At 40.3% G+C, this 23,530-nt stretch overlaps 1 protein-coding gene across 1 annotated transcript in view; it reads right to left on the reverse strand.

The window, feature by feature from the left end:
- SAMSN1 (SAM domain, SH3 domain and nuclear localization signals 1) overlaps positions 1–23,530 on the reverse strand; it is a 74,717-nt gene that overhangs the window by 47,697 nt on the left and 3,490 nt on the right. The window contains exons 2-8 of the mRNA XM_081858527.1: positions 22,480–22,617; positions 18,052–18,092; positions 15,456–15,493; positions 11,892–11,978; positions 7,157–7,233; positions 5,259–5,321; positions 98–224 (exon numbers count right to left, since the gene is read on the reverse strand). Coding sequence (XP_081714653.1) covers positions 98–224; positions 5,259–5,321; positions 7,157–7,233; positions 11,892–11,978; positions 15,456–15,493; positions 18,052–18,092; positions 22,480–22,617 — 571 coding nt within the window. The remainder of the gene's footprint in view (positions 1–97; positions 225–5,258; positions 5,322–7,156; positions 7,234–11,891; positions 11,979–15,455; positions 15,494–18,051; positions 18,093–22,479; positions 22,618–23,530) is intronic.

A 23,530-nucleotide genomic window follows, 5' to 3' on the forward strand; every position in this document is an offset into this window, starting at 1 on the left:
CATAATTTACCTACTTTGGTACTCATTCTCTGAACCTACATAGAAATCTGAAATAAGCGCAAGCATATATAGACTCAAAAGGTATCCTTTTACTTACTGAGAGGTATCAAAACATGTTTGATGTCATCCAAACTGTGTATACTGGCTTTCTTAGTTTGCACTAATTTCTGCAACCGTTTTAAAGTTCCCACTGTTTCAGCTTTATTTTCATCAGATTCTGCAACCTAGAGTAGAAAAGAAATATATGGTCAAAACACATTGAAATGTTTGTTTCCCTCTCTCCCAAGAAGCAAAGAAATACAGTGTAATTTTTTTGCAAACTCCAAAGTGACTCTGGGGTGTTCTCAAAGGTGCTACAAAAAATATTAATTAAATCAGTCAGCTGACTGATGCAATAACAGCATGATTGCTTGAAGGACAACTTGAAAAATAGTCTCATGGAAAAGGTTGAATTTCCATGAGTCTTTGTTCTATGCACATTTTCCTGGCTTTCCAAACATCATAGTTTCTACTGCATCAGACTACTAGTTGACCTAATCAAATATTGTCTACACTAACTAGCAGCAGACAGGAGTCTTTCTCATGTGTCTGAAGATCCCTCAATAATAATGTTCATGGATTGACTGCACTACCTCTTCTCAGGTTTCAAGCAGTATGTGGCTTTGAAAGAAGACAGAAGTTATGGTGGAGATAGTCAGCCTTTGGCCTTCAAAAATTAATGGCAACCTCTCTCCCAAGAAGCAAAGAAATACAGTGTAATTTTTTTACAAGCTACAAATTGACTCTGAAGTGTTCTCAAAGGTGCTACAAAAATATTAATTAAATCAGCCACAAGTATATAACTTGTGAGCTTCTTTCTTTGTGAAAGAAAAAGAAAGGAAAATATGTAAGGATGCACTAGCTGTGATTATGGAACTTGTAGTATTTCACTGTATATAAGAACATAAAAAGTGCTATGCCATGTGAGACTCATTCATTATTACTTATTGACAGCTGCTAGACATAGCAGTACAGAAGCAAGGTATGATGGCAATGCCTATTCTCTACTTTTGAGTTCTTAGGACTAGGTGGCCAGAGGTGTATTGGTTCAGAACTGGCTATATTGATTTTTGCTACCAGTAGGCCTATCTTCCATAGAATAAGAAAAAGAATGGGTGGGAAAGTCCAATTGGTTCTCTGTTTATGCCTGCAAAGAGATCTCAAATCCAAACCAGACAAGCTGTTTTTGCAATAATTCAGATAGTAAAGGCTGTTATACAGAACCACTTGGCACATAGCTATTAGTGCTACACTAAACCATTTGTGGTGCAGCAGCTCGACACTGGTGAGGTGGTTTTTTCTTTTTTGTGGCTATGTTTGTATTAGTGGCTTAAAACACTGCAAGATCATTTCCTCTTGCTGCATTTTCAAGTAGCTTTTTTCCACTGCTGTTCATAGCAGAGCAGGACTGGAAATATCTTCAACCAGTTATTTATTTGCATGCACCAAATTGCAGATCAGCGATGCTTTCATTTGCACATGCATAAAAGCAGCCTGAACTGTTCACACCACGACAGAACCATGAACTGTTCACACCGCAACGGAAAGCTGGTTTGAGAAAAAGCTAATCAAAGAGGAGTATTTTTCTAAATGCTACAGGATGCAGATGGAGTGTGGCTAATGTCATGTGAACCTGGCTTTAAAAAACAGTGGTAGGAGCACACTGGAGCCACAGTAAGCAGTAATGTGAACACATCCTCTCTTGTCATAAAACTCACTCCTTCAAAAGGTATGTAGGAAGTATGTGCACCAAGTCTGTTCCCAAGCTGTTTTTAGGTCCAACTCATAGTGCTGGGTTTAACCTATAACATCCTGCACTACTTAGGACCAGCAGTATCTAATGTATTGCCTTTTCTCATATATACCCTTCCCTGAGCCCTCAGGTAATCTACAGAGCCCTTTCTATGAGTGTCTCCCAAACCTGAAGTTCAGAGGGAGGGCAAGAAGGGAGAGGGCCTTTTTCATGGTGGCTTCCTAGTTATTGAACATTCTCCCCAGAAAAGCTTGCCTAGCATATTCATTAATATTTTGCTGGCATCAAGGAAAGTCTTCTTTATTCTCCCTTGATTTTAACTTAATACTTAAAACATTGATCTTAACACTTTGGAGTCTGTTTCTATGGTGGTTAGGATGGATGTGTTTTTGCTCTGTTATGTTATTTTGGTGCTCTGGAACCAGGTTTAGGCTCCTGGGTTTTTTGTGGTTTTTTTAAGTATACATGTGATTGTATTTTATGAATTCTCTGTTTCTGTTTTTTTTAATGATTCAATAACTCAGGTTATAGGGCAACTAACAAATACAACAAGGAAAGAGAGAAAGAGACGTTTTTCCATTTGGCAGCTATTTTGTGCTCATCAAAATTGGATTGTAGTTCAAAAGTCCCTTTAAATACTAGTATTTCTGTTTCACTCCTTCATGGATCACTGCCTTGCCATAGCGAAGGGGCTTGAATAACTCAGAGAAGCTATGAGCTATGCCATGCAGGGCCACCGAAGATGGACAGGTCATAGTGGAGAGTTTTGACCAAACGTGATCCACCTGGAGTAGGAACCAGCAAGCCACTCCAGTATCCCTGCCAAGAAAACTCCATGGACAAAGACAACAGGCATGTGCCTGGCGTGCTCTGGTCCATGGGGTCACGAAGAGTCGGACACGACTAAACGACTAAATAACAACAACATTTCTGTTACAAATGTGTGGAATACCATTACTAGGCTGGTAAGGGGTATTTTCACAGAGTACCTTACCCTAGGAATATGATATTTTACTAGAATAAATATGTAATACACTACATTTTTGAGTAAGCTAATGGAAGAGTTCTGAAACAAATGGTTCTTCAACCTAACCATAGATTTTAGAGTACACAAATCATATGAGGAACTGGCAGGTTTGTAGAATAGGGAAAATATAATGGAGAAGAGATTACAAAATAATAGGATCCGGAGATGCAATATAACATTACTGAATATGCTGAACCAAGCGTGACCCCCTGAAATATAAGAATGATTTTACATATCTGAGAACTTTTCATCAGAACTCTATTTGAAAGATAAAAAGCAGTCTATAGTTTTGCATTGGATTTAATTTTATTTGATGCCATCCTCAGCTGGTGCATGTTGACGCAACTCAAGTTATGTTTGAGTGTGTGGAATTGGAATAGAAAATCTAATTTCATTCACAGTCATCTTAACACGAGATGCAAAAGTCTGCATCTGGGGGAAGTTGCATGTTCATTTAAAATATCAAAACCACTTGGTTGGGTCAGACATGCTTGAGATTATAATGCCATTCCATTCACAGAATGAGACTTCAAAATGCAGAAGGGGTCCTTTCCTGAGCAGCTGGAGTCCTGCCATTAATGGATGTTCCATCTGTTCATGCAGCAAATAGATTCAAGCTACTGTGCAGTACTTTGGTGGGTACCACTCCACCAAAAAGCAATGGGGATAATTATCAGTGAAATGGCTTCTTAGCTGACAACACAGAAATCATCGCATTTTAGCCAGAAGCAAACCTACCCAAGTCAAGTGGATTGTTTAGCAGACAACGTGTCCAACTCTAATTACTGGTATTAACTGAGAATAACATTGCTATGAATTTTGAACTGAGGTCTGAACTTGTATTTTATTTGAGGGGTGGATGGTTGAGCGTCTCAAAGTAAAACGGGAATATAATCTACTCAAACAATTTTGCTAATGGATGAAGTGTAATCCTCTTTGTTTTAAGAGCAGTTACTGTGGAGAGGGGGAGAGTTTTATGTTAGCAAAAGTCATGTAAGCAGAACAATAAATGCAGTAGTTATATTTTACTGATGCAAACTGTGTTAATGAAAGCTTTGGAGTTTTCTTTTTTGCTTTGATTAAGGATAAGCACCAAATGTTCTGGGGCTTCATGACCACAGCAACTTATCAGAAACAGGATCTGAAACAGTTTCAGAGCATCACATTGCTATGTGGGGGTAGGGGAAATATCAACTACTTGAACAGGAAGGAGGGAGGTTGCATATGAAAATGAATGCATAAAAATTAAATATATTTATATCTGTGACAAATAAACCTATTCCTGTCTTTCTTTTGAGTCACTCAAGCATGTGCCTATATGAATGGGTCACAATCATACAATATATGATCTATGCTAAACCCATGCGGATATCATTTACTCATGGTCTGAGATTTGGAAGACCTGCTGGTCAGTCTTGAGTCAGAAAGACAGATAGTGTGATCTGGAATAAGGCCCCTTTCTATATTCCTAGCCTGAATAGTGCCAGAAAGCACACAGTTATGGAGAATAAAACAAATTCCTTCCAGTAGCACCTTAAAGACCAACTAAGTCAGTTCTTGGTATGAGCTTTCGTGTGCATGCACACTTCTTCAGTTATGGAGAATATACTTTAAGATTTCATTGTTTGCACTTCACCTTAGTGGAGAGAAGTACAGGGAAGCAAATGGAGCATACTGATCTTTCACGGCAGCCTCTGTACTGACTGTAATAATAATAATAATAATAATAATAATAATAATAATAATAATAAATTATTTATACCCCGCCTGTCTGATTGGGTTTCCCTGGCCACTCTGGGCAGCTCCCAACAGAATATTAAAAACATAATAAAACATTAAACATTAAAACTTCCCTAAACAGGGCTGCCTTCACATGTCTTCTAAAAGTCGGATAGTTGTTTATTTCCTTGACATCTGATGGAAGGGCGTTCCACAGTACGGGCACCACTACTGAGAAAGCCCTCTGCCTGATTTTCTGCCTGGTTCTTCATGCATCTAGAAGGGTGCAGGGCTGAGTTTTGGTCAAAATTGGGGAGTGTCAGGTATGGGGCTTCTAGGCTTAATTCAGCTCCCCATCTTTCTCTCCATAATCTAACACTGCATTATCTTAGTTGTCCTGATGCTACCAGTTAGCTACATTGATCAGATTTCGACTAGCACAAATTTTTACTAAACTTTTTTCTTATCAGAGTCCTTGTAGATAAGGCGAAATGGGGGCAACCTGATCTCCTAAAATCTCCACAGGCACAAATACTATTGAGGCACACTCAACTTTGGCTGGCAAATCAGTGTGAGGGCACAAAGACATAGATCTAAAAGGGTTTGCTTCTATAATGTTCTGCATGTTCATTTAGCCAAAGAAGGCTTTTCAAAACACTGCAGCCAATGTATAATTCAGCCAAAACGAAAAAGGAATATAAATTGTGGAATCTCTCTTACTGTATCACTGGATGCACTTGGGACATGGTTCTGAGGTGGAATCCACTGTTCAAATGTCATTACCTTGGCCACAAAAGGGTAAACAAAATGTCAACAACAGGAATTGCAACAGCACCATGTAGATATATCATGAAAGCAATTGGGCTATGCAGAATGCATTTAAAATAAAAGGTATCAATAATACCAATGAGGTAGATTTTTCAAAATCAGTTGATTGGCTGTGAAGCCCCCCACATGGTTCTCTGTTGTCAAATAAGAACTGTCCAAGAAGAAGAAGCAAGCCAAAATTAACATTGGGACTCAAACTTCATTCATAAAATAATATAGATGCTACCCTTGGGGGGCATAGCTCTCCCAGGCTGACTTACAGCATCTTGAATTGCTTCTCAATGACATAATGGCCTAGTTCACATATAACACTAATGGCCTAGTATAAATGAATAAATGTCCTGGTTTTGGCATTTAGAAAATTATGGCCACTTTTCTTCTCCCTCAGAGCTGCTACTTCCACATCATTAGGAGCTAAGCCATGGTTTGGCTTAGCATTATATGCAAACCTAGGTTTGTGGTTTGTCTCACTCCAAACCAAACACAAGTTGTAACATACCGGTTGAGAGATATAATTGTGTAGCAACTTGCTTGCCCATTGATAAGGGAAGCCCCTTTGGTTCCTTTTAATTTGTTCACGGATTTCTGAGATATCAATAACAACAGCATCATTAGGAACACCTATTTCTGCTGTGTCTTCTAGTTCTTCAGTGTTCAGCAACTGATGAATCATTAATTACCTTTATATTATTATGCACAGGCCCAAGGGTCAGGCTTCTTTAATTGCTCATACTAGTGGGTTAATTAATGTAGTCTTTTGAAGACAAGTGCCTGGAGACACAGTATATGTTTATAAAAATTGAGAAACATTCTGGACACATACACCAAACTGGAGCTGGCTAGATTGATCAAAGCACTTAGGATAGGTCTGTGCCAAATAAAATTTCACAATACTAATTTAATGGCAGCCTAGTTATGTGTTTGTGTGTGCTACAAAACATTAAACCCTTATGGGTCATATATATATAAAAAACAATAACCCACTGAATAAAAACAAATCAAGAGAGATACTCAAACTTTCATTCTTTACACCAGATACACAAACCTAGTGTGATTGTGACACATTCATAGGAACCTGTCTTGAAGCAGTTTCCTAGCCGCATTTATTTAAAAGAGTGGAAAAATAAAAAAAATACTCTAAATACGCTTGCTCCCCACACGAGATTATTTTCTCCTTAAGTGAAGCAATTACAGGAGATACATATCTGGTCCAGAAGGTTGGCAAGAACGTACAAGGCTGCCTTGTACGTTCATCTAGCTCAGTGTTGTCTACACTAATTGGCAATGGATCTCTAGAGAAGGTCCTTTCCTAGAGCTACTTGGAAATGCCAAGGATTGAAACTTGGTCTTCTGCATCAGATGTTCTACCACTGACTTACAGCTCTACCCCTAACCTGTTGGAGTGCTTGTGAACACCAGGAAGCTCATGATCTGACTAATGTGGATTGTGTGAATGAGCATCTATTATAAAAGCTTATAAACATAGCCAGCATGAGTTGCTCAACCACCACAGACCAAAAGAGAACCACCAACTTTAATGATTTGGCAGGCCCATTTGTTTGAGTACGCAATAAAAATTATGCATGACCCTCCAAGCAGGGTGCCAGGGTGGCTCAATGGGGATGTTGTGGCAGGGATTCCATTAGCAGTCCTTAGTCAGAGAGCAGGCTGATAAAAAAAAATATCCAGCCAAGCCTACAGACACGTGGGATCCATTTTGCAACCCAGTCTAGAAAGAACTTCAGGCAGGTATTTCTATTGCCCAAGTTCTGCTACAGTTTCACAGTTACCTGACATGTAGTTTCCTCTATTCTTGTTCCTTGTAGTAAATGAAACCTTTCTCCAATAAGAAAATCTTCATTCATTTCTGTCCGGAGGTGGGAATTAGAAAAGTACAGAGATTATTATCATGAAGAACCTAATTAAAGTTTTTGCAGTACATTTTCATTGAAAATAGAATGAGTAACATATACAAATATAACAGAAACGTAGTAGGAAACGCAGAGATATTTTTTTACCACAGTAGGAAAATTGGAGTTGTTGTTTCTTTTTTAAAGCTTTCAATCTTATTTCCTGTGTTCTCTGGGCTTCTTCCCTTCCCTTATAACATCTTGTTAGCTTTAAAAATATTCATTGCCTCTTGGTATGCTGTAGACATTTAAAATAGCTGTGGTGATGGGGAAACTTAGAGTACACCAGACACCTAGGAGGTCAGAACATTTATGTTCTTTGACTATAGGATAAACACATATTGTCTTTCATTCATACACACACACACACACAAACGCACGGGAAGCACTTTGAAAATTTTCTCTAATCATAATAATGAGTTTTTACTGTTTGAAATCAAGATTTTCATTCAGCAAAGTTCTTGTGAAGGTTTTTGTTTTTGTTTTTACTTCCATGCTGCTTTCCATAGTGGGAACATCTTTACTGTCCCAGTCTTTCTAAAGATCACCACTATGATTCATCAGCTACTTAAGCTGGTATACTTGGACTTAAACTCATTCATGCCTAATTTGTGGATCACTAAAGTAGCAGTCCCAAACATATTTCAGTGGAAGTACTTGCATGCATCTGAACAAACTTGGTTAGCATTAGACTTTTGATCTGTTTACTAGCTAGCTCTAGGCAAAGCCTACAAAATTGTGAGCCTTGAAGCAGAATTCCAACAGCCATCCATGTATTGTGATTTGCTAAATCCTTAATAACCCACTTCCTAATTTTACAGTCCTAAGCAGAGGTAGGAAAAGCCGAAGGCTTATCAATATGTAGTCAGGTGTTTGAATTGTGCTTAGGAATGAAATAGATGTCACTGTAGATGAAATAAACAAATAATAACTCTGTGCCTCTTTCATTGCATCTGGCTAAAACTGATCAGAAATTTATAGTAAAGGGGAAGTGTTACCTTACATTTTTGTCTCGAATTAATAAAGAACATTTCTATACTATTACTATGTATAGGTTTTAAGGGATGGGTAGTACCTCTTGTGAGAGACACATTGTGCTCCTTCTGGGGTACTTTGCCCACCTTTGTTCCCTACCCTGCACTCAGTTTTCAACTGTGGCTCCTAGAAACTGTCAGCATGTGACAGTGGCCACACCCCAGCAAACAGCTTTGATAACTAGGTGAGGGAAGCTGATGAGTCTTAAAACCTCAGTGAGTTAGGGACTTCTCCTGCATGTGAAGACAGGCTCTGGCAGATTGAGCAGACAAGACCATTAGTGTGTCCACTGGTCAAGAAGGCACTTACTCCACCTGCCAGGTTGGGGCTCGTCAACCTGGGAATGCAGTTCATCCAAATCAAGGAAGACTATGATCCTAAACCTCTGTTGCCTTACAGATATATTCATTCACGAGAAAGACTTTGGGAGGAAACCCAGAGGAAAAATCCATACCCGCTGCCTTGTGGGACCTATTTGGGAGAAGAAAAGGCTAAGGAGTAAACCCTACACAAATCCAGAGTGGAGTTCCTAAGAGGGATGGATGGCGTCTTGTATGCTTCTTCCACCAAACATATTGCTCATTTTTCTTTGGAGCACATTAGTAAGGATGAGAAGAGAGACTTGTTGTCTGGGCAGCCCAAGAACCCCATACAAATTGCCTACGTTTGTGCCCCAGATAGGTCACTTTGGTGCTGCTAACACAGCAAAAACATTGCAGGAGGCAGCAGTTACGAGTTACCAGCCTCTGCAGCCACAGCAGGCACTGTGATTCTCCAGAAATTTGGCATCACCCTGGAGATGCACTCCATTCTCTTGAGACAGATTGATGCCAACGATAATAAGAAAGTCTACTTTTGTCTTCATTTATTTTCTAATTTTTTTAATATGGCATGATTATTATTTTTTTAAAATCCAACTCCTTTAGTTTGTATTAGGTGAAGTGGGATGATGTATTTCAACCAAAATCTAATTAGAGATTTCACACCTCGATCCTAAACCTTTTCACTTGCAAACAGCTCATTAATGTAAATGGAATTTGCATGCACATGAGCATATAGATTTCCACAATTGTTTTAGTAGAATATCAAATCAGTCTACTTTTCTGGAAAATATAAGTTATGTTCCCTCAAAATGTTAATGTCAGCAACAGTTGGTATTATTATTCTTTTGGGAAATGTGAAGGTGTTACCAAAATGTTACTTTAAATCTGCAGTATCATCATCCTGGGGAACAAAGCTTTGTGTATTCCCTTTGCAATAATAATAATAATAATAATAATAATAATAATAATAATAATAACAACAACAACATTTGTATCCCACTTTCCTTTCATCATGGAACTCAAAGCAGTAGAGATGGGTTTCTACTTGGTTTTTCATTTCAGCTTTAACCAGACCTACTTAGCTTCAGCACAGATCCTATTTTATTGTGCTATAAGTGCACAAAAGTCTGCAAGATCACTGCTAATCAGCACAGAAAATATTGAACTAGACACGGTATAAGGTAGCATCATATGCTTTTTAGCCAGGACCACGTGCAAAACCCTCCACTCTTGCTGCTACAACATCTCCTTATGCCTTTATGTCTTCATGCGCCGTTTCCTGCTGTAAACTGTGCAGGAAATACTGCATAGCAAGGCAAAGTCAATGTGCAGATCCTAAAATGAACCCAAGCAACCAGGCCATCTGGCAATGTAGGAACTCTCTGTAGGATTATTCAAAACTATGATGGGAGAAGTAAACTGTACTACAAACTGGCACAAGACCCTCATGGTGTGCCAAGGGAAATGAAATGGTTAAAGAAAAGCTAAAAGATAAGATAGGCTCATGAATAGCCTATTTGAAATCTATGGCTTTAAGGTGCTTAAAGTTAAGCCTGTGGTTTAGTGCTTTGATTCATCAGGGTCTAGATTCTGTGGGGTCAATCACTTAATCCTCACACCCAATTGCCTTTAGAAAGGAGGGACAAGTAAGGAGAAAGAAAGAAGGAAATAGAGAGGCAACTTACCTGATTCAGTGAATTCTAAAAACAAACAGGCTTTTTGATAAGGCATAACATAAAAGTTGCCATGTTCTTGTGTCAACTCTCTTATCTAAACTGAGTAGACCAGAATTCTGAAAGGACTGCATAGAGATAGCTGCTCCTCAAGCTATTATGTACTACCCCCAAGTGCCATGATAACTAGTCTTTCATATTGGCTCCTTTATTCAAAGTGGAAAGGTAGCAGGAGCACCAGTGGTTAAGGTGGTAGATATGTAAAAAAATATTTATAGCTGTGCTTGGCCACAGCTTCCTGGCTCACTTCTCCTGTATGTCGGTACCTTTCCTTGGAAACTCCATTCACGTACTGGTGTGTCCATAGTGCTATGTAAAATCAGACTGATAGGACCCACCGCAGTGTTGGCAAACCATAGTGAAAATATACTTTAAGCCTGCATACACACCATGCATTTGAAGAACCTTATGTCATCATTAGTAAAGAAAAAGCATTTTATATGTGTTATAACACTGTGACATCAGAAGGTGCTCCCGTCTTTTGCCAATGTGATTTCCCATAATAAAGCATACAATGCGTTTTCTTGAAACACTTTTTGGATGTGCCTAGATCCAGCCCTAGTTTGTTAATTGTGTGAGGAATTGTTGCTCTGTAGGAATAAATTACAGCTCTCAGGATTCTTTGGGGAAATAATGTGCTTTAATTTTTTTGGTGTGTATCCAGTCTGAGTCTAGTCTAAAATGCTGTACACATGTCTTCTTCCCCGCCCCCAACCCCACATGATTTTGTCTCTAGTAGGTAAAGGTAAAGGACCCCTGGATGGTTAAGTCCAGTCAAAGATGACTATGGGGTGCGGTGCTCATCTTGCTTTTAGGTCAAGGGAGCTGGCGTTTGTCCACAGACAGCTTTCTGGGTCATGTGGCCAGCATGACTAGACTACTTCTGGCGCAAGAATTATCAATGATATCAATGAGATTTACATCTAAACAAAAAATGTTTAGGCTAGAAAGACAGGAAGCAGTCCTATACCAAGTCAGACCACGGGTCCATCTAGCTCAGCACTGTCTACTCGGACTGGCAGTGCCTATCCAAGGTTTCAGGCAGGAGTCTCTCCTGGCCCTACCTGAAAATGCCAAGGAAAGAACTTGGAACCTTCTGAATGCAAAGCACTTGCTCTGCTACTGAGACAGGATGGGGGTTTATATTTCTTCCCCCCCTCCCCCAATGTGGGCTTCCTGTTAGAAGGCTTTGCTACTTCTGTTTTCTACAAAGCACGTAGCATACAGTTCATCGGAAATACATGTCAAATAGCAGGCATACTAATCTTCTGCCAGGATCAAAACAACATCAAGCTGGTTGCATGAGGGTCTTCTGCTACATGTCAGCTACAGGAAGCATTTAATAGAAGCCATGCAGTTCCTTGCTTCAACTTTTCACTTTATTTAAAGTGCATATCTTTCCCTTGGGGAAGAGTCAGCCCTCCCCACCAGAGGCCTTGACAAATTATTTCACTGTTTTCCTCTGTGCCCTTTAAAATGTTTTGAGGAAAATGCAAAATCAGCTGAAATGCGTATTGCAATTACCTTCAGACTGACAGTGCCTTCCGAAGTACAAATCATTCTCTTGCTTCTTGGGAAGCTGCCCGAGTGTGCCATTCACATTTTTCCTATCTAGAAGCGAAGCAAAGAAAGCAGATTCCTGGATTCATATCATATTAGTGAAGCAGCTGAAAACTCCACATAATTAGCGTTGGGATGCAGATCAACCAATCCCAAAGGGCAATTTCCTTGAAAAAGCTTCTAAAAGTGGAAAAGATTTAGACCAATTGGCATCTATGCACAATATTTAGTTTGATCTGCAGATACATATTACAGTGTCAGAGAGTCCTTACAGTACCACAAGGGCCAGTGATTATTCATTTGTTCAGTTGTCTGTTTCATTTATGAATTGCTTGTCATGAAGAATCTCAAAGCAATTTCACATTGCATATATAAAAACGATATAATAAAATGCATATATATATATATAAAATTTAAACCCACTATATATATAGAAACAAATTTAAATCCATTACAGATGCTGATGGGATAAAAATCTATGCTTGTTGAGGACAGTTTTCAACAAATGCCGAAAAAACAATAGAGAAGACACCTGTCTGATATGTAATGAGAGGTGCTACCACACAAAGTCCTTATTCCAACATTGTGTGAAATGGGGCCCCTTATTTTATGGTTGTAAGTTGTTTTTAATTGTTTTTAATATTGTTTTTTATGCTGGAGCCTGCCTTGGGACCTTAAGTGAAGGGTGATTTAGAACAACAACAATAACAACAACAGTATCTGCAGGATGCCCTCTCCTGTAGAGCACAACAATTGCTTGGGAATATAAGGATGATGAAGAGGAGAAGCAGAGCTGTGAGTCCTCAGCATTCTGATGGCAACTCACTCCATAATTCAGGATGACCTCACCATGGTTTTCTGTAGATGTTAAATAGCATGGAGGTCAAAACCATGCTCAAACCATGTAGAGCCCCACACTGGTGGCTGCACAAATCTGCACAATTTCTGAACAAAATCTGAACAATACCGCTCAAACACCGGATTCTAGAGTCGGCCATCCAACTAGGGCCAGAAATACTGCAAAGCAATACTGCCCGCTCCCAACTTGGACAGCTACTCCAGAAGGATATTATTATGATTACAGTCATACCTCGAGATAAATATGCTTCAGGATAAGTATTTTCAGGTTGTGCTCTGTGGCGACCCAGAAGTAACGGAGCACTTTACTTCTGGGTTTCACTGTTCGCGCATGCACAGACGGTCAAAATGACGTCACATGCATGCGTGGAAGCGGCGAAATGTGACCCGCGCATGCGCAGGGGTGCAGGCGCGTCTTACGTTCTGTTCAGGATGCGAACGGGGCTCCGGAACAGATCCCTTTGGCATCCCGAGGTACCACTGTAGTATTATTATTATTATTATTATTATTATTATTATTATTATTATTTAGCATTTTTGAACAGGGTATAGGATCGAGTTAGGCAAAGGCCTGGTTGAAAAGGAACATATTTGTGTGGTGCCTAAAGGTGTATAGTGAAGGCGCCACACGAACATCCCTGGGGAGAGCATTCCACAGATGGGGAGCCACAGCAGAGAAGGCCCGTTCTCGTGTTGCCACCCTCCTGACCTCTCGCGAAGGAGGCACATATGGTCCTTGAGGCAGTGGCGTAGCGTGGGGGATGCAGGGGGGCCCGGCCGCACCGAGCGCAACATCTGGGGGTTAGGGTTAGGGGGCGCAAATCCACGGGTTAGGGGGCGCAAATTACTTGCCTTGCCCCGGGTGCTGACAACCCACGCTACGCCACTGCCTTGAAGTATTGTGGTCCTGAGCCATTTAAGGCTTTATAGGTCAAAACTGAAAGATAATTGGACTGAAAGCTGCTGAAAGATCAATGAGAATCAACAAAGTCAAAAACCCACTGTCTCTCTTCTGACTCCGGGTGACTAAAGCCTGTAACAGAGCCTAAACTGGATCCAAATCTGGCCAGTAACTACCAGCTAAAGGATCTTGACCAGGAAGGGAGCTTTGAAATCAGTCAGTAGCTTATTTCGATTTCGGTTCAGTGATGGTTTATTTGGGAGTGATCCAACTAATGTTTATTTTAGACAATTTGGGAATACTCTAATACTCAGATAGATGAACCGGTGGTTCTTAATCCCAACACAAAAAGCCTCAGAAAAGGTACACCCCAGCTTCATGCTATCTAGATGTTAAGGAGATGGCTCCTGCAGTGCCCCGTAAGGGGATCCCCTCAGGTGGAGATCCCCTTTTGGTCCTGCCCCCTTCAGGGTCAGCACTGGTAAATATAAACCCCAAACCCTGAAGTCAGGCAAGAAGACAAGCATGCTGAGGGGTTGGGCTCTGTTGCTAGTGATGTTGGAGGTGTCACTCTTGCATCAAAAAGTAAGCGTCTGAAGAGAAGCAGCTGCCACAAACCGTGAGGCCATAGCCTCTAAATTAACTCTGCAAAGCTGGCAAATATGTGTTGACTGCTGATGTGAGAAACTTGTGTTGGGTTGCAAGCTACTATTGACTCGCTATCTCTATTTGTCAACTTGCATGTGAAGCAATTGCTCTTAATATCCCTAGGAAAGTTCTATGAGTACAGATTTGCCATGATTTTGTTTTAAGGATGCCACACTGATTTATTCAAAGCAGACATCAGCAAATTTATGGTTTCAACATGTGAGAGTGTAGTATCATCTTTTTTAGGAATATGATTGCATCTCTTTCATGGTTCATATTGATTTCAAGACTGTATTGTATTGATTTCAAGAGTGTCCTAAGAACCACATCTATGAAACATCTGTTGTGATTTCTTCTGAATGGTGATGCAATTCCTTTTAAGGCTTTTTGTTTTTTTTTTTCATTTTAAATACACTTCGAGAAAAAGAAAGGAAATTATTTTGATATGGCATGGCCATTTTATACTTGTGGGCTTTAAAGCAATAATATGGTGTCATGAAATATGAAGGTTTTTGCAATTAAAATTGATATTTTTACCTTTAGAAAGCACCCTTGCTTTAAATGTTCTCCATTCATTGTCATCTAGTGAGATAAAATATGAATGGATGCAAATCCTGCTGAACTGCAAAACTCACAGAGAGGTCGATAGGCTCTTTATGATGGATTGCCATGTTTTTATTTATTTCCATATTCAGCAAAAAAAAAAAAAGTATTTAAAATGTCTGAATAAATCAGTTCTACAACTTGGAATATATACGAAATGATTTTTATAAAGCTAGCTGCTGAAAACAGGATATGTTGACCATCACAATCAAACATGAAAAAATGATTAGACATTTTATGAAAATACATTTCATTTCTCAAGTTATGTTTGCGGTTTCAACTAGCAAAGGAAAATAGCCATTTTAACAATGGAAAACAAATTAGACACACATTCTATTAAATCTGAAATGCTCCCATAATTGTTTTTTTGTATGCATGTCTGGTACTTTCCGGCAACCTCTGTCAGAGTGTTGGATTTGTCGGTTTCACTAGATGCATTCAACACATGAATGTCCCCTTATTTGCGTGATAAAACAACAACACAAAAGCCTGAACAGAACACAATGTGAATTACTAACCAAATGCTTCATTTTCTGACATGGACTTCTGGATGGACCTAGAAAGAGATAAAAAGAATGTAGAGTCTGATCTTTTATTAATTGATTCAACGTAGTTATTCTAACGACTGAACCAGGGTTTTTGTCTGCTATCTTTAAATGATGCCTGTGCACTCAAACTACAGTGGAGCTTTGTGATAAAACAATCCTGCACCCTACAAAAACTCATGCCATAATAAATTTGCCATAGGACTCTAAGTCATTTATCATAAGGCTGACCCTGCTTTGGATGAGAAAATTATTCTCAAACTGAGCCTAATTTTCTTCCCATCTATTATTCATTGCCAAGCATTTACCAAATAGTTAAGGGGAGCATGACTCATTCGGGGAGCACATAATTCACAAATAATTGGTTTACATTATTCATTATATGTAATGAGTGGATGATTGTCTGAGTCAACTGTTGTTCACACAGGTTCAAGAATCTGGCTTGCTAAAAACAAAATGCTGTCCTAGGTGAGACAAGTGTGATCCCTCTCTGCCCCTCAAAATCCATCCAAAGCATTGTCTCCATCAGGACATGTTTGTTTTGGCAGTAGTTGGGCAGGGGTGCTCATGTGACCTGAATGATTCTACAGTAGGCACAGGTCTACCTGTTTCTCCATTTCTGTGCCTCCAAACTACCTGGGACAGCAGTCCTGGACCACAGAGTTGCTTCCCTCCAGTGCTGAAAATGTTCGAAAGCACATCAAAGTGCTAGCAGATAAATAGGTACTGCTCTGGTGGGAAGGTAAACGGCGTTTCCGTGCGCTGCTCTCGTTTGCCAGAAGTGGCTTAGTCATGCTGGCCACATGACCCGGAAGCTGTACGCCGGCTCCCTCGGCCAATAAAGTGAGATGAGCGCCCCGGAGTCGGTCACGACTGGACCTAACGGTCAGGCTTCCCTTTACCTTTACCTACTCCTGCTGTCACATGGAGCATGGCCAGCTCCCCCCCCCCAACAGACCAGGGGAATGCAGGAGTCTCTACAAATAATCAGATGCAATAGAGAACAGAAATATTTTACATACTTAATATAGTTATGCAGAAGAGAGGATCTGAGCACTATGAAAAACTGCTTCTCAAGCTGCTGCTTTGTGTCTGCTTTATTTTGTCTGCTCTTTTAAATTGCATTGTTTTAAAGTTTTTGTTTCTACTATAATTTTAGGTTACACAAGATGCTATCTTATACCAAGTTGGTACCTCACATGATATTATCTATATGCCAATGTCAGTGGCTTGCCAAGATTTCAGACAAGGGTCTCTCCTGGCCCAACCCTAGGTATACTAGGAGTGGCACCTAAGACCTTCTGTATGCAAGCAGGTACCTTGGCACTGAGCTACAGTTTGGAACTTGTTGATGAGTAGGGAGTATAAATCCCAAGAATAAATACTCAGTGATGAGAAAACTTCCTCTGCTGTATAACTATTATAGGTACAGAAGATTCCCTCTTACCGGCCCAGCAGAAAGCCTTGGACATTAGTCTATTGTTATTGGAGAAATGCACCTCAAATAGTATTTTTATCAACTGATCACCATTACATTCACAAGACAAGCTCTCTCTCTATCTTGAGCCTGAACTTGGACAATAAATTCATCTGTTGATAATAGTGATCCGGAAATTCAGATGGCTTAATAGCTGACATGTCTGCAGGGTTGGCCCTATCATGAGCTGATTTGGGTACCATGAAAGGCAGCAAATTGTTATTTATTATTAATATTATTAATATTAATATTTATTTTTGCTGCTGAAGAGTGAGAGAGGTACTTGGGGAAATTTCTGCCTCAGGTGCCAAGATAAACTTGGCTGGCCTTGGGCTTTTGTGTCTTGAAGAAGAGACGGTGCCATCTGATTGCCCACCTCAGATAGCAAGATGTTTGGGGCTGGCCCTGTATGTCTGTCACATAGACACAGATCTGCAGATAAGTCGTTGTATAAGATGGGATTGCAAAATGAGATGGCAATTGAAAGAGGAAACACCTACAAAGATCCTGTCAGAAGCTCGGAATCTGCCAGTCCAGCTCTTCTCTTAAATAAATACAAAAATAAATCAGTGTGCATACTAGTCATTAGCAGAAACAATCATAAGATTGGCTCATGCAAATCTTAGTCCAACCAAACTACTGTCACAGAAATGCCTGATAAAATATACCTTGGCTTGGTGGTTAATCCAAATCATTTTGAAAACTAATTTGTATTGGGATAAAGGGGGGAGGGGAAACTCACAAGAAGATTATCAGGTCAATAGTACAAGCACACTCTGAAATAGGTTACCATATAAGTCTTATGGGGGGAAACCATACATATGGTTAACCCATGCTGAGCTTAATGATGACTAAATGTATCTGAGTTTTGATGTCTCCTCTTCAGTTATTGTAAAGAGAAAGTTTGGAAACAAAATGCTGAAAAAGATTTAGAGTGTTTTGCAAGCTTATATACATTTTCAAATGGCACTAGCACTGCCACATACACAGTACAAAGACATAAACAATTGAGATACATAAACAAAGACTGAGGCTAGGCTAGTACACAAAACTAGAGACAGTGCACGGATGCTATTATAAATGTCCACTTACTGTCTTTTTTTCATCAATGTGTTTTCAATATCAGAAAATTCCTTTGGTGAAAAGAATAAAGCTGGTTAGTTTCCAATTTAAAAAACACATTTTTTTTAAAAAAAATCGTTCTTATAATATGTCTTTAAAATTCATACTACCTCCCCAAAACTTCTCAGTGAAGTGTGAGCATGCTAAGTGGACTGCAAAAATTACAGACTATTGAGTACCATTTCTAGAAAAACAATGGGAAATTAGGGGAAGAAGAAATGGGAGGTGGAATTGGGTTGTTGAGCTCCTAACATTCTAGGTCTTCTCAAAACTGTCAGAATTTTGCAAGAGGGATTCAAGTGCATACTGGAAATTTTGGTTTGTGCAGTTTAAGTGAATTAAAGTCATTTTAGGTCCATGAATTCATTTTTTAAAATGGGATTCTTGTGGTTCAGAAAGGCATGGGATGAATGAATAACAGGAAGATGCATAGCTACGAGCAAGCAAATTTGAGTAAATCCAGAATGGATGCTCGGTGTTGTATAACCTCTCCCAAAACTATTCAGAATCAATGTTCAGTAAACACCAGGCACAGTCTCATCTACAGATAAGTTTTGTGGAAACAAATAGTCTGGAGGAGCCCTTATAGCAGGGGCAGACTTTGGCCCTTCAAATTTCAGGGGCCAGCATTCGGCGTACCCCTCCATTCTGCTCAATTGACTATGTCATAGTTGTGATGTCCAGTGTGGCAGAACCAGTTGCACTGCCCTAAATCCCCTTTTGCTCATAGTAAGCTGGAAGGCAGCTTGGCTGAGATGGAACATTCCTGTTCAGTGATGGGTATACATTGCAGAATATTGGAGCAAGACCCCTTTGCTGTACATGTATGACTTGTTCCTCATCACAAAGGAATTCTAGCAAAATTCTTCAGCGTTTGAAAGAGAGAGTCCTTGTTGATTTTGGAATAAAGTTATGCGCCTTGAAATCATGAGGTGACAGTGTTCAGATGGTGACTGACAGGATTCAAGATGAGAGTCCAGGCAGGCTCAGTTAATAAGCTTAGAGCTGCATATAAGGTGTAGGCCTAATAACTCTCATGCTAGAAATAGCAGATAGGAGATTACACATTGCGCTTTGGCCTAAGCGGCATTTTTCCACAAGGCACATTGCTGAAACGTCACTGCTAATCTCGTTTTCCATTTCTAGAAACTATTTTATAAATAACCATATTGATTCTGCAGCTAGCAGAGTGACACAGCAGAGAGCTGTTATTTTTAGTTAACTACTGTACTAAACATTTCTCAAAACAAAAATGTAGAGATCCAACAGGATACTTATGTTCCTCATTAAAGCTGGTTGATAGTGAGCAATTTAACTGATTTAGTATTCTTTTCTCCCCCCCCCCCAAAGAAGAATTTTAATTAGCGTTACATTAAAAAGGTAGTGCAGCATTTAAAAAATGTTCCCTCTTCATGGGCATGAAACATGTGATGTCAATGAATGAGAGATGATGTCAGAGATTGCTTTGCTTACTATTGTGTGCATTGAGTGTGTGTGAGTTTAACTTTGTGGTGAATCCACTTGCTCTCTGTTATGGGAACAAAGGAAAAGTTCCAAATGTAATCCCTGGCAGAGGTGGGAAACACCTTGGAGAGTCCCTGCCAGTCAGCAAGGATAGAGTGAACCACAGCCTGATAGATTCACACATTCAACCAGACATGGCAAGTGTGTTAGGGCATGTTACATACTTTAAAACATGATAGTTTGCATATTCTAACTGCACAAGCTTCTCTGACTTGTATAACATTCCTAATTCTGGGTGGGAGGGCTATATAAAAAGGTTTGCTGCTGCTTCTGCTTCTGCTGCTGGGACAAAGACATGACACCAAAGAGTTATCACTATGGATAATTCCTGAACAAGAGTACTCCATGCTGGTCCAACCTGTCAGAATTGACGTTTCAGCTTCATCAGCAGTGCAAGGTGCTAATATCAGAGAAAAGGGCAAAGGTGGATTTAGGGCAGTGCGAGCAGTGCAGTTGCACTGGGCCAAGGAGGATGCCTTCTCAAAGCCAGTAAGTACTTGCCTGTCTTTGGGCAAGGAGGTGCGAGGGCTCGGACAGGGTCCTAGAGTCATCCTTCCTCCTTCTCAAAGCCAGGCAAGTGCTTAATGGGCTTTGGGAAGGAGGTAGGAGGGTTCTAGGACCCTGCCAGAGATTCACACCTCCTTTCCAAAGCCTGACACAAGCCAGCGCCACAAGGGCTGGGGGGGCATCAAATGGCCTTGCACAGGGCAGCATATTACCAAGGTCTGCCTTTGAGAGGTTGACGATTGATTGATTGATTGATTATTTATTTAAGTATTTACATACAGCCCTTTCACAGAATATCAGGGCATTGCACAACTACATAAACACTTAAAAAGAAACCATTAAAAGCAGTACAAAACAATAATTAAAATGACTAGCTACTCAATATTAAAAAAACATCACCCAACAGCCTAAAAGTCAAAAGTGAGAATGCCTGCCAAATCTCTGCTGGAAGAATGTTTCACAGAATCGGACTGGTGACAATAAACACCCAACTTCTAGAGGACAACTAACGGCAGACCTCCAGATGATCAGGCTGGGATATAAAGGCTCGGGTAGTCCTTAGGCATCCTCGATCCAAGTTATTAAGGGATTTGCATAGCAAAACAAGAATCTGGCCTAGAAGCAAATGGGAAGCCAGTGTAGATGTTTTAGCAGAGGTGTAGCATGCTGCTGGGCATCTGCCCCCATCAGCAGTCTAGCCGTTGCCTTCTGCACCAGCTGGAGCTCCAGTAAAGGGCCAAGGGCCAAGGGCAACTCGACGTAAAGCATACTGCAGTAATCCAGTCTTGAGATGGCCAATGCATGGAATACTGTGGCCAAGTTACCCAAATCTAGATACCACCATAGCTGGCATACCAGATGAAATTATTGAGGTAGAGTTGTGTTGAGAAACTACCAGTACTTGTACCAAATAAAAGTGCCGCTTTATTTCAGAGGCACCGATTCCTGCAGGAGCACAAACAGTGACTTTGAATGCTCATTCATAAAACAGTAGCAAAGATAAATCTGTACATCTTGTCTGGCTGCCCTTTGTGACTGCCCCTCATGCCATGACTTTAATTTTAGTAACATACATTAACATGGTGACCTGATTTCCAAGGGATAACAGAAATAGGTTCATAGTAATACCAGACTCTTTTTTGAAAATAACATCTGTTGATTCATACTGCATACAATCAAGATCTTGTGTGTTCTTTTCTTTAAAATAATATTGCTGCTAAACATTGCACAGATGGCTTGCAGTTAGGTTTTATTGGAAATAGATAAGTGTTTCAAAAGCTCCATTTGAAAACAACTAGGAAAGTAAATGGAACTAAATCATGCAAGCATTTGGAATATTGCATTGATTTCCACCCCTTTCCTGATGGATGTATTCTTTGTTTGTTTCTCCTGGTTATATTTGTTGGACTGCAGCCCAGCTGAGCAATAGATGGTGCATGCAGAGTTGCATGCAAGAGAAGCAGGTCCAGAAAGCATGAGTCTGGGCGATTTCCCCCTTGCTCCACTCCTTTCCAAGGGAAAACCCACTCTTTAGTGATAGATTGGAACAAACACCAATCCAAATTGCCATTTGCTCCAATTGAGCACTAAAGAGTGGTTTTCCAGGGGTGGGGGTAGGGAGCAGGGAAAAAGCGGCGGGAGAAGGGGAAGTGTGGATAAGCCGTAAACTGACTAATCACCTTCCACTGGTGATGCAAAGCTCTGCCCCAGGTCTACATGTTAGCATGGATGTGAGAGACAGGGAAGTTTTTGTGCATATGAGTTTTTTTTTGTGTGTAGACATCACCAGATTACACAGGGCTCTAGGCACAGAGATTTATGCATGAAGTTTGGACCTCAGGCATCCCTAGTACTTGGAGCTGGAGCTGAAAGAAGCCAGGTTGCTTTGGCGATGGGGTCAAGAGTAAAAACCCATAATTCATCTGCACACTGAGCCTTCACACTAGTACCATGTGCTAGTGCAGAAGTGAAATAGGATATGAGCATCAAGCAGAGATGGACAATGGAGACATTTGCCAAGTCATGTACAATAAACAGATGCTGGTTATACCCACTGGGGAATTCTCATGCTTGGTTGGAACTTCCACATCTCATTAAGGAGAGTGGACTGCCCTAGGCACACAGGGTCCTAGATCCTGGACCGTATCCTAATCCAGATACTACTGACCATTATGGAAGGGACTGGGCTTTTTCTAACACATAACTTTTGGTGTTTTCAGAGACGTACCAGTTTGAAAAGAGTTGTGTTTGTAAGTCTGTGTTCAAACCTAAGCAGTTATAACAATTCCATTGAAAAGCAGTCCAAACGTTTAAAGACAGAATGACATTAGTGATTAAGCATCAAATTACTGATGTAGGATCACTTACCAAAGACTGAGATCTTTCGGGAGGTCCACATTTTGCAGAGGCAATTACTGGGGTGTTAGCCCTGCTAGTCATGCAAATGGTCTCATGTGGGTCTTGATTTTCCTTAACTGGTTCATATAAACTATCCATAGAGCCCTCCTGAAATTCAAGAGCATCATAATTGTTTTAGCAACTGTTCTATAATTGTATATTTTATTGTTCTAATCTGCCCTGGGATCTTATGGTAAAGGACCAGTAAGAAATAATGATTAGAATAGAATAGAATAGAATAGTATTCAGTCTGCCATACAAAGTCAGTTCATACAAGTATTGCTTCTATTTCTGATATTTTGGGGAGGGCCACTCTCTCTTATATTTCAAGTACAGTAAGAACAGCATGCCAAACAGCTGTTACAGGTTCCACAGAGTTTCCAGGGCAAAAGAAAATCGCACCAAGGGTCCACAATTAGTGGGGGTGGGGTTTGCAACTATTTTAAATTGAGTATTTATCTTAATCTGCTGTACTCATGTGGAGGCCTGATTATGCCCAGGTCTGAAGATGTGAAAAAAGCAGGTGCTGAGGATCTTACAGTAAGTGGCAACATTGCCAGTTGCACCACTATCCTTGGTATGCCCCACTTGCTGAGTTTATGGCAGGGAATTGGTCCAGGAATAGGCTCAGGGCTGGCCCCACCATTGGGCAAAGTGAAGCAGACACCACAGCTTATTTTGGGTGCCATGAAAGGGCAGCAGATGGTTATGTATTGTGGGACATTCTGCCTCGGGTGTCAAAATAACTTGGGCAGTCTTGGTACACAGTGGTCAGCCAGATGCCCCTAGGAACCCCAGAAGCAGAACCTAAATGCAATAGCATTCTGCCCACCTGCCATTCTCAGCAACTGGTCTTCAGGTGCATATTCATCTGGATTACATCCCACAAAGAAAGAGCTTTGTTTGCAGAACTATTGTTTTGCTTTAACAAAGATTAACAAGAACAAGAATATTTTCTTTACACCATCCCTTTATTTGCTGAACCAAATATTGATAAACTGCAAAAGTGGCTCAGTGGCTC

This window comes from Podarcis erhardii (genome assembly GCF_964252035.2).
Source record: "Podarcis erhardii genome assembly, chromosome: 4".
Lineage (NCBI taxonomy): Eukaryota > Metazoa > Chordata > Lepidosauria > Squamata > Lacertidae > Podarcis > Podarcis erhardii.